Genomic DNA, 12,271 nt, shown 5'->3' with positions numbered 1-12,271 from the left:
CCACAACAGTCAGGTGAGCAGTGGCAGCACTCGATTGTTCCATCTCCTTTTGGAGCATAGTCAGAGCCACGGGAGGCAGAGGAAAAGCCTCTCCATGGCTGCCGATGTTTTCTTCTGCTCCAGCCTGGCCAGGGGCCACTACCAGGGGGTTCCCTTCCAGGAGGCATGGATTTCCCCCTCCCTAAGGTAACCATTTTTATTTTTTAACCTGTCCACACTAGCAGTCAATAAAAGTCCATGCATGTAATGAAGCAAAACCAGGACTGACTCAAACTGCCGCTGATGACATGAACATTTCTGCTAACACAGTTAGAGAATTTAGTTGTTTCTTCATGAACAAACCCTTCTCATTGGTTCTTCCTCAGAAAACGGTCTCTTAGCACTGATGCCTCATTCATTCATTCATTCATTCAGGTAATGAATGAGAGGAATTCTTTTATTGGCTATTTGTTAAAAGGCTATGAAAAATGAGCAACCCTATTGGCCACTAGGTCTGCAATTCAGCTCATCCTGTTCTCTCTGCCATTGTTCCATGAAAGAGCAATTTCAATTGGCTCATTCAATCACATGCCCTATAATACAAGCAATCCTATTGGTTTCCTTGTCTCTTAGCGACTTATTATTTTTAACTTAAGTGATGACTAGGAAGGGCAGTAATGCAGGCTGCAGAAGGAACAGGCCGTGTCCTAAGGTAAATCTATAAAATGTTTAAACCATTTATGTTTCTTATTTCCTTTTCAAGTGAAACCTGGTTTGGACTTTGATAAAGTTGCTTCAGGTATTCAGCGCCCTCTACTGGTGCATTTTGGACTAATAAGAAGCCTGGATAGTGATTGTTAAACGAAATAATTAAGAGGTAGTGTACCACCTCTTCAGGTTTTAGCTGCTGTTCTTTGCATTTTCAGTCGCGGGCATACAAATTACTTTTTTAAAATTCTTGTTGAATTTCAGGGATGCAACACTCAGGAAGGCAGCAGCACATCCTCACACAGAAAACTCTCCCACACCAAATAGTGGCTCCAATTTGACTTTTGCTACTGAGGTAGACATATTTTCATAACACTTTATTTTTTTATGCTATTCTTGGTCTATCTGGACCACCTTGATTTAGGGTGATTTTTTCAAATTGTAAAATTTGTATAAAGAATATTAAGTTGTTGTTTTAGACCAATATGTCTTCATTTTTATTTTAACATTTTATTTATATAATTTTAATAATTTTCCACAAGAGTATCTTGTTACTGAAATATTGCAAGTAAAAAATTAAGCCTCAACTTATAGTCCCAAACTACAGAAAGGGAAAGGAACAAGGGGGGGGGGGGGAAAGATGATAGAGAGGGTAAAAAAAATAAGGTAGTAAGATAAGGCATAACAGAAGTCTGGACTCCATTTGCATTAGATCAACCGAATAAGTCACATGCAGAACCAGAAAGCTTCTTTACAAGAAGGAAAGCACGCAATTGTTCTGGAACCACAAAAAAAACCCATAATCCACCTGCTCACATGAAACTAAACATTTACATGGATACTTCAAGAAAAAGGAATCCCCAAGTCTAGTTTCTTTAGATTTTCTTCTCTCCCGAGTTACTGTAGTATCCGCATAAACAGATCAGAAACCTTTTGAAAATGAGAACACAGAACAAATCGTCCTTAAAGACTAAAGAAGCTAATAAAGTAACTCTAAGGGTTTCTTTTTGTTTTGATGCTTCCAGAGATCCATAGAATCTAACCTTTCCCCAGATATAGAAGTTAATCCAGATTGCAATATTTTCTTCTTAGAAAGTAAATAAAAAAAATGTATTAAGAAGTGGAATTGCTTCTTCTGGAAGGGAGAGAATCTCCAGAAAATATTGCTTTAAAGTATCCAAAGGAGCTAATGTGAGGCATCAAGGAAGACGGTGCTCTCCTAGGTGTGCTATGCTGATGGTAGAACAATGGAAAGCAGTAGTGCGGTTATTGTTCAGGTCTGGTGGGCTGTGTCCAGATGAGGTGGGGATGAGGGCAGGAGGATTCATTGGCCTGGAAGTGTGACTAGCAGGGCGTTCTCTGCTGGCCCAACATTCTTCCTCTCCTGTAGGGCTGGGTCTGACAAAGGCTGTGTTGGATCAGATTGAGCTGCTGGGATCTCACAGTGCCCAGTAAGGGAAGCCTGCTTGGCTATTTTGTTTTCTCCCTCTTGTATATTATAAGTCATGAACCTGTGCTATGCTTAAAACTTTATTTCTTCATGAAAACTATTGGTGAAGCAATTTTTTTTGTTTTTGCCTGAATCAGACCCTAACAGATTGTGCCAGCTCACCTGGGAGATCCAGCAGTTCAAGAGCTGTTTTTTTTCTTTAGCCTGACTGACTGGCTGCAGCTTTTTTTTTCTCCTGTTTTGTTTTGTTTTTATAGAGACCAACAGACTGATTGCTGCCTGAGATGAGAGGGAAAATATATTCAGTTAAGTAAGAGCTCTGCTGAGCTAGATATTTGTTTCTTTAGTTTTGTTTTTGAAAGAATATTTTTGCTTCTGTATACTTTCTGGAATCATGCTGCTGCCTCTACTATTTTGTTTTTTTACAATAATGAGGTAAGTGAAGAAACAATAGAAAAATAGCACACGTAATCTCGCTATGAAGTTTCCTTGCAAAACTTTTATCTACACTTCACTAAAGTGTAGTTAAAGTTTTTGCAATTTCGTATTTGCAAAGATAAATTTGTACAGTTTTACTATGTGCTCATAGTTAATGAGCTGCTTTGCATAGTTATACATCACAGTGACTCAATTCATTTGAATGAAATTTTTTATGTCTACAATTACACAAAATTTAATTATTTGCAAAGCAAATAGCTACAGTTTGTGGGCTAAAAGGGGAAATAGTGCATGTTTTCACAAATACTACACACTATTAACCCTTTTAGTGTGGGAAGCGGCCTTTGCACAATTTTGCACTGCTTAGTATATCGGCCTCATTATCTGACAGTGGGATAGTCAGTTCAGTCAGGAGCCACCTTGAGTTTCATAAATTTTTATTTTGCTAAGAAATTCAAAGAAATTTTTTTTAAAAACTGACTTTAACTATTGAACTAGTTAGCTATGATCAGTAAATAAATACAAACTAGATGACATACAGCAAATCATAGATCTTATTTTAATAGTGTGACTGAGCTTTGGAAATCAAAAAACATCTATGGAGCCAAACCTGGATGTATTTATGTGGTCCATGTAATAATAATCCGATTTTAAAAGGAGAAAAGAACACTTTTTGGAAATTCAACTATTTTCAGCTTCTTATTTTTGGAGGTTTTGGGGCAATAGAGAAAGATGGAGCTTAAAGCTCTGTATACTGTTAAAGGGCAGGAATGGTCAGATTAAAGTTTTGAAAATCCTTGCTTTTTCTAAAAGGGTTTTTTATACCTCTGGGGAGTCAGATTCTCTTCACTATAACATTATTTTAAAAGTATTATCCATTTATTATAGATGGAGTGGAGATACCAATAGTGACAGAGGCAAAAAACCTTGGAATTGTTATGGACTCTGCTCTGTCTCTACAATCTCACAGATCAAAAGTTGTGAAAGGGGCCTATTTTAAACTCCATATGTTGCAAAGATTACAATGTTTTTTAAGTAAGACAGATTTAAAAACCATAGTACATTCTTTCGCATTGTCTTCCTTGGATTACTATAATACCTTGTATCTTGGCCTTCTGCAAAAATCCATAAAGGTTTTGCAATATGTGCAAAATTCAGCTGCAAGAATAGTGGCTGGGCTATGGATTCATGAATAAATCTACATTGTCTTCCTATTAAATGGAGGATCTCTTTTAAGATCCTAATGTAAGTCTTTTAAGGGGTTAAATGGTTTAGTTTCTTCTAATATTAGTGCTGCTTTAAAGCTTTATTGTTCAGTAAGAACCCTGAGATCATCAAGTCAGAATCTTTTATAGAAACATAGAAACATAGAAATGACGGCAGAAGAAGACCAAACGGCCCATCCAGTCTGCCCAGCAAGCTTCACACATTTTTTCTCTCATACTTATCTGTTTCTCTTAGCTCTTGGTTCTATTTCCCTTCCACCCCCACCATTAATGTAGAGAGCAGTGATGGAGCTGCATCCAAGTGAAATATCTAGCTTGATTAGTTAGGGGTAGTAGGGGTAGTAACCGCCGCAATAAGCAAGCTACACCCATGCTTATTTGTTTTACCCAGACTATGTTATACAGCCCTTATTGGTTGTTTTCCTTCTCCCCTGCCGTTGAAGCAGGGAGCTATGCTGGATATGCTTGAAGTATCAGTTTTTTCTTCTCCCATGCTGTTGAAGCAGAGAGCCATGCTGGATATGCATCGAAAGTGAAGTATCAGGCACATTTGGTTTGGGGTAGTAACCGCCGTAACAAGCCAGCTACTCCCCGCTTTGTGAGTGTGAACCCTTTTTTCTTCTCCCCTGCCGTTGAAGCAGAGAGCTCTGCTGGATGTGTGTAGTATCAGTTTTTCTTCTCCCCTGCCATTGAAGCAGAGAACTATGCTGTATATGCATTGAAATTGAAGTATCAGGCTTATTTGGTTTGGGGTAGTAACCGCCGTAACAAGCCAGCTACTCCCCTCTTTGTGAGTGCAAATCCTTTATTCCACATTTCCTCTTGCTGTTAAAGCTAGAACGATGTTGGAGTCACAGTAAGCATGTGTACGTTTATTGAATAAGGGTATTGTCTCCAGGCAGTAGCCATCATTCTGGCGAGTCACCCACTCTTCATTGGCGGCCTCTTGACTTTATAGATCCACAGTGTTTATCCCACGCCCCTTTGAAGTCCTTCACAGTTCTGGTCTTCACCACATCCTCCGGAAGGGCATTCCAGGCATCCACCACCCTCTCCGTGAAGAAATACTTCCTGACATTGGTTCTGAATCTTCCTCCCTGGAGCTTCAAATCGTGACCCCTGGTTCTGCTGATTTTTTTCCTATGGAAAAGGTTTGTCGTTGTCTTTGGATCATTAAAACCTTTCAAGTATCTGAAAGTCTGTATCATATCGCCTCTGCTCCTCCTTTCCTCCAGGGTGTACATATTTAGATTCTTCAATCTCTCCTCGTACGTCATCCGATGAAGATCCTCCACCTTCCTGGTCGCCCTTCTCTGTACCGCTTCCATCTTGTCTTTGTCTTTTTGTAGATACGGTCTCCAGAACTGAACACAGTACTCCAGGTGAGGCCTCACCAAGGACCTGTACAAGGGAATAATCACTTCCCTTTTCTTACTCGATATTCCTCTCTCTATGCAGCCCAGCATTCTTCTGGCTTTTGCTATAGCCTTGTCGCATTGTTTCGCAGACTTCATATCATTAGACACTATCACCCCAAGGTCCCTCTCCTGCTCCGTGCACATCAGCCTTTCCCCCCCATCGAATACAGTTCATTCGGATTTCCACTCCCCATATGCATGACTTTGCACTTCTTGGCATTGAATCTCAGCTGCCATATCTTCGACCACTCTTCCAGTTTCCTTAGATCCCATCTCATTCTCTCCACTCCTTCCGGCGTGTCCACTCTGTTGCAGATCTTAGTGTCATCCGCAAAAAGACAAACCTTGCCTTCTATCCCGTCTGCAATGTCGCTCACAAAGATATTGAACAGGACCGGTCCCAACACCGATCCTTGCGGTACACCACTTAAAACCGCTCTCTCTTCAGAGAAGGTTCCATTTACCATCACACATTGTCTTCTGTCCGTCAACCAATTTGCAATCCAGGTCACCACCTTGGCACTCACTCCCAAGCTTCTCGTTTTATTCGTCTCCTGTGCGGAACAGTGTCAAAAGCTTTGCTGAAATCCAAGTATATGATATCGAGCACTCTTCCTTGATCCAATTCCTTGGTTACCCAGTCAAAAAAGTCAATCAGATTTGTCTGACAGGATCTTCCCCTGGTGAATCCATGTTGCCTCTGGTCCATCAATTCTCCGGACTGTAGATAGTTCACTATTCTCTCTTTCAGCAGTGACTCCATTACTTTTCCCACCACCGAAGTGAGGCTGACCGGTCTGTAGTTGCCAGCCTCCTCCCTGTTCCCACTCTTGTGAAGCGGGACCACCACCGCTCTTCTCCAATCACTCGGCACCACTCCCGTTTCTAGGGATCTATTGAACAGGTCACACAGCGGAGCTGCCAGAACATCTCTGAGCTCCCTCAATATCCTTGGATGAATCCCATCAGGCCCCATGGCTTTGTCCACTTTCAGGTTCTTTAGCTCTTCCCACACATTTTCTACTGTAAAAGGATGTTTTGTCATTCAAAATCATTCGTTTGGATAAAACCCATGAAAAACTCTTTTATGTCCAGGGCCCTGAAGTATGGAATGCCTTACCCCAAAGTTTAAAGGAAGAAACTTCCCTTTGAAAATTCAGGAAAATGTTAAAGACTTTTCTGTTTTCTCTGGCCTTTCTGAGTAGTACATGATCAAGTATTAAAAAGAAAATTAGTTTCCATCAAAATGGCATACCTGGCAGAGAATCCCCATGATGTAGGAGGACTTTCTGTTCAAGTTACGGTATTGTGAAGGTCTAGTGTGATATAAGTAGACAATTATACTAGATAAGAAGAAGAGTATTTTATTTATTTGTGTGATTTGTTTTATTTTATGTAAATTGGATATTGTGAATGTTTTTCTGTTAACCACTTAGAATTTATGATTTGTGGTATATATATTTTAAATAAATAATTTACATCGTAACATACTAAATGATAGCAGATAAAGACCAGAATGATCCATCCAGTCTACCCAGTTGAGATTCTAACTTATCCCGTTAGCATGTGGCACATTTAAAACGAATCGGAGAAAGTTCTTTTTTACTCAACGCACAATTAAACTCTGGAATTTGTTGCCAGAGGATGTGGTTAGTGCAGTTAGTATAGCTGTGTTTAAAAAAGGATTGGATAAGTTCTTGGAGGAGAAGTCCATTACCTGCTATTAATTACGTTGACTTAGAAAATAGCCACTGCTATTACTAGCAACAGTAACATGGAATAGACTTAGTTTTTGGGTACTTGCCAGGTTCTTATGGCCTGGATTGGCCACTGTTGGAAATAGGATGCTGGGCTTGATGGACCACTGGTCTGACCCAGTAAGGCATCTTCTTATATTCTTATCTAATTTGCCCCTAGATTCATCATTTCGCATGGATAACACCTGTAATAAGAAAAAGGGGTGTGTTTATGATAATTTTAGAATTGTGAGAGAGAGAGAGAGAGAGAGACTCTTTATAATGCCTTTCTAGTAGTCTACTATTTATAGCACTATAGGAGGGCCAGTTAATAACTCGAGGTGAGGTTTTGGTGTTGGTTTAGGGTTTTGGGGCCAGTTTTACATGCAGAGTGAGATGTGCGAACACCTCAGTGAAGATTTGACATCATTTAGAGTGAGGAAAGTCTCACAAAGTTGAAATTTCTACAATGTTCTCTCGGCCTAGCTTGATGGGCTCTATACCAGGGTGCTATCAAACTAGGTCCTCCCCAGAGGCGTTCTCTCTCTCTCCCCAGCCCCACAAAAAATGCCCTTTATTTTCATTAATCCCACCCAAAACCCTCCCTATAAAAAATGTGCATTTGCACAATGCGATACCATGAATGACCCTATTGGGTAGATACTCATAGTAAATCACTTATACAGTCCAACACCAATTCCTCCTTCCCCATGTCTTTTTGCCTGTCCTCTTACCCCTTTTCCCACCACTGTCCTCCACATCTGACCCAAGCAATACCAAAATCTGCCAAAGTGATGGCCTCCACCATGTCTGCTAATAGGCCATTTCAGGCCTGTGCTTCTTACAAAACCCATACTTAAGCCAACACCCAGGCCCCTATTTCTGACTAGAACTATGTTTTTGTAAATTTCTTGGAAATTTAAGCTTGCTGGTGCAAAATGCAAACTTCATTCATTACAACGTGAAGATTTGGGCAACTTTAAAAATACCTGATCAGTTAGCTGGCCATGATAAAATATTTCTTGCATCAATGTACAATGCTGTGCATCTTTACCTGGATACATTGCACGCCGACTAGAATCGTAGATAGGTGGCATATACATTTTATAAATAAATAAACACTTTAAAAGTAAAACCAGGGATAGTAACTTTCAAACCGGTGCACAGGCACCCCATATACATACATTGTGATTTGATATCCTGCGTGCATGCATGTTATAAAACAGCCCTGGTGCATGTATGTGTGCCCCTAATTTTACAAGTGTGTGCACACAGCCATGTATTTGTGCCATGTGTTTGTGTTGCAAATAAAAATGGAAACCTGGGATGTGAAAGCCTTAAAATAAAGCAGTGTCTGGGATTCAATTTGACAAGGACTTCAGTTATAATCATTTGTTCCATACAGTTCATTTTTGTGTTTTGATCATGCAAATAAAATACTTCCTACTACCAATTTGTCTTTTCAGTTCATTCTTATATCATTTATGTCTTGTACAATAAATAAAGTAGAAAATACTCTCCACAGTTGCAAATCTTTTCTCGCATGGTGCTGGACTTTTCTGATTGTGATTTTGAATGTCTAAATAATAAGCCATTAAAATTATTTTGTACACTGCAGTAGAAGATGCAGCTCTTGTTAACTGGAGATTGTATTTATGCTTTCAGGATCATAAGAATTGAAATCAATGCTGTAAGTACTCTATCTGAGTATATCTCAGGACCTATTTAATGGCTCTTTTTAGCTAACTGTTGCCAACATCCAAATATGTCACATTATTGGAACCTGTGCTATTGGTACACTATACAAAGGGCAAATCTGAAATGTTCTGAGATCTCAGTGTACAGTAAATCTTCCTGTAAGAGGTGATGGATTGATAAATATGCAAAACAAATGAATATTGTGATTTTTAGGGGATAAAACCCATAGGGGTAGATTTTAAAAATTTGCGTGATCGCGTACTTTTGTTCGCGCACCAGGCGCGAACAAAAGTACGCTGGATTTTATAAGATACGCGCGTAGCCGCGCGTATCTTATAAAGTCCGGGGTCGGCGCGTGCAAGGGGGTGCACATTTGTGCAACCTGCGCGCGCCGAGCCCAGCGCGCTGCCTGTTCCCTCCGAGGTCGCTCCGATTTCGGAGCGGCCTCGGAGGGAACTTTCCTTCGCCCTCCCCCCACCTTGCCCTCCCTTCCACGACCTAACCCACCCCCCCGGCCCTATCTACCCCCCCCCCTACCTTTGTCAGCAAAGTTACGCCTGCTGAAAGCAGGCGTAACTTTGCGTGCGCCGGCCGGCAGCCCCGCTCCGTATTCCGGTCCTGGGGGCTGGTCCAGAGGCCTCGCCCCCAAAACATCCACGGGCCGAAACCACGCCCGCGTCGCCGCCCCCGAAACGCCACGTTACGCGCGTCGCCGCCCCCAAAACGCCGTGTCGCTCCGGCCACGCCCCCGACACGCCCCTTTTAGAAAGCCCCGGGACTTACGCACGTCCCAGGGCTTTACGCGCGCCGGCAGCCTATGCAAAATAGGTGCGCCAGCGCGCGAGTGCCCTGCGCGCGTAAATCCGGAAGGATTTACGCGCGCAGGGCTTTTAAAATCCGCCCCTTAATGAAGTCTTCCGTTTTTTGTTGTTTTTGGTTTTTTTTACCATAAACACTGAATGGAAGAGAAGACTTAATAAATCACACCCCAGAGTACTCATTTCTGCCAAATTCAGAGGTAGTGCAAAAAATCTTCTACAGGAATATTCAAGGTGACTAACAAATTAAGGGCCTGATTTTAAAAAGCATTTTCATGTGTAAAACTGGGTTTTACTTAAGTAAATGCAGTTTATTAGAATAAGTGGGCTCTTGAAAATTGCTACAATACGTGCCGTCGAATTGTCCATAGGAGTTACTCGCATAAGTGCACGCTACTTGAATAAATGGCTTTTGAAAATTGCTACGATAGTATGTTACATTTACGCATGTAACTCCTTTGAAAATTCAACTGTTTGATGATAACTTTCAAACGAGTGGGCAGGCGGACATTGGTGTGTATGTCAACGTGCACCCAGGGATGCAGCCATTTTATAATTTGCGCGCATGTTATAAAATATCCTGGGCATGTGCACATGTGCACCCAATTTAAAATAGGTGTGCGCATAGGCACACAAATTCTGCCTCTGCTACATAAATCAGGGGATTTTAAAAGGGGCGCAGGCCAATGCCATTGCCAGTTTCACCAGTTCATCCACTAGTTCGCCCAGTTAAGAGCTAGGTCCTCCAAACCCCCCTCCCCCCCTAGTTTAATAGCCTACTCTTCCCCCAGTTACCCCAGAGCCTTAAAACCCCTCATGGATGGTTACTCTTTTGGGGTTTTTTTAACTTGTACCCCTCTATAGCAGAAACCCAGAAATAAACTTACGCTGCATTTGACCTGGGCGCGTGTCCATACACGTAAGTATTTGCATGCACATCTCTTAGCCCCGCCCTCAAATGCACAGACTCCGTCCCTTTTTCAATTCGAGGGAAATGTTCACGCTGCCAGAGATGCACGCGCATCTCGGTGGCTTTCAAAATTTGCGTGCCAGCCTGACTTGTGCGCACATCTCCTAACTGAAGCCTGCGTCAAATTTTTAAAATTCACCTTTAAGAATTCATTCCCTAAGGACTCCTGGGCAGGATGCATGTGCAGAACGTGTGTGCAAAACAGCAACTTTTCACGTAGATAAGCAGCTGAATAAGCCATGCTGTCTGGGTACGTCTTCCGTGCCACTAGGTGGCGGAGCTCTCTAAGTCTAGCAAAGTCTTTCAGCTAGGTGCTCCCTCTTATACCTTCTCTGATCCACCTCAGGCTCCTCAGTCGGGTTTTTTCCGCGCGGCAGTTGGCACGCGGAGTTCTGCTCTCCTGTGAGAGAACTTTGTGAAGAAAAGAAAATCTACTTAAACTTAAAGGTTTGGTCAGAAAATCATAAGCAGACAAAGAATGCCACGTCCTGGCTTTACATTTTGCTCCTGCGGCAAAATTATGTCGGCCACGAATGGCCACATTCTGGGGTAGATTTTAAATGCCCTGCGCTCGTAAATCCTACCGAACTTACATGTGCAGGGCACTCGCGCGCCGGCGCGCCTATTTTGTATAGGCCGCCGGCGCACACAAAGCCCCAGGACGCGCGTAAGTCCCAGGGTTTTGCTTGAGGGGTGAGTCGGGAGCGTGTCAGAGGCAACGCGGCGTTCGGGGTGGGTCTGGGGGCGTGGCCGCAGGCGTGGTTCCGGCCCAGGTGTGTTCCGGGGGGCATGGTCGCGGCCTCCGGACCAGCCCCCCGGACCGGAACATGGCCGCCGGCAGCCTGATCGCTCCCATGAGTTACGCCTGCCTCAGGCAGGCGTAACTCGCGGAATAAAGGTAGGGGGGGTTTAGATAGGGCTGGGAGGGTGGGTTAGGTAGGGGAAGGGAGGGAAAGGTGGGGGGGACAAAAAAAGAAGTTCCCTCCGCTCTGTTTCCCTGGCTCTGTTTCCTTCCCTTGGAGGAAATAGAGCCAGGCTGCACAGCTCGGCGCGCACAGGCTGCCGATTTTGCGCAGCCTTGCATGCGCCAACCCCGGATTTTAACAGATACACGCGGCTACGCGCGTATCTATTAAAATCTGGCGTACTTTTTAAAAATCTGCCTCATTGTGTTATATCTGTCTGGGAACATTCCATGACCAGTTAAATTGTGCGGACTGCAGATGCATGTCCCCACGCGTCTAGCCTCAGCGGGCTGCAAAAATGCAGGAGCTACAACTAACTGCTTCGGGTTCTTATGCCCCTTCTGAGGCCTCAGTGCGATCCTCCCCAGGCACAAAGAGAAAAAGAGCCCCCCCTCATCAAGGAGGGCTTCTTCTGTCGACCTTCCTTCATCAGGACACCCACAGTTGCTCTCCCGGCTTGGATCGGAGCTCAGAGCGTGCGATGCGTTGGCGTCATCGCGGCCGCATGCCTCACCGACGCATCCACTCTTGGAGGACAGACGCGTTGAAACTGCTTTGAAGCGTCGACTCATCAAAGCAAGGCCAAGCGGTCGATGCATTGGTGCACCAGCGCAAAGAGGATTCTGCGCCAAAGCTTTACCATGCCGGCGCATCGTCGAAGCATTCGGCACATCGATGCAGGAGCACCACTGCAACACACCCTCGACTCACCGACGCACCACTGACACAGACAATGTGCATAGGTGCACAAAGACACAGACACCTCACAGTCAACACAAAAAGCACTATTCTGGCCATAAGAGACCTAGGGAAGTGTCGCTATCATCTATCGGGGATCTGGACAGGGATATTTCATTCACTTCTC

General features: G+C 43.3%; 1 protein-coding gene across 1 annotated transcript in view; it reads left to right on the top strand.

Moving 5' to 3' along the window:
* The first annotated feature begins 647 nt into the window (after positions 1 to 647).
* The window catches only part of LOC115089881 (galectin-3-like), a 38,295-nt gene continuing 26,671 nt past the window's right edge, over positions 648 to 12,271 (top strand). Inside the window, exons 1-4 of the mRNA XM_029598281.1 lie at positions 648 to 691; positions 952 to 1,042; positions 2,395 to 2,572; positions 8,621 to 8,645. Coding sequence (XP_029454141.1) covers positions 2,532 to 2,572; positions 8,621 to 8,645 — 66 coding nt within the window. The 5' untranslated portion in view covers positions 648 to 691; positions 952 to 1,042; positions 2,395 to 2,531. The remainder of the gene's footprint in view (positions 692 to 951; positions 1,043 to 2,394; positions 2,573 to 8,620; positions 8,646 to 12,271) is intronic.

This window comes from Rhinatrema bivittatum, chromosome 4 (genome assembly GCF_901001135.1).
Source record: "Rhinatrema bivittatum chromosome 4, aRhiBiv1.1, whole genome shotgun sequence".
Taxonomy (NCBI): Eukaryota; Metazoa; Chordata; class Amphibia; order Gymnophiona; family Rhinatrematidae; genus Rhinatrema; species Rhinatrema bivittatum.
Note: the sequence above shows the minus strand (reverse complement) of the source record. Positions and strands in the feature narration are given on the sequence as shown.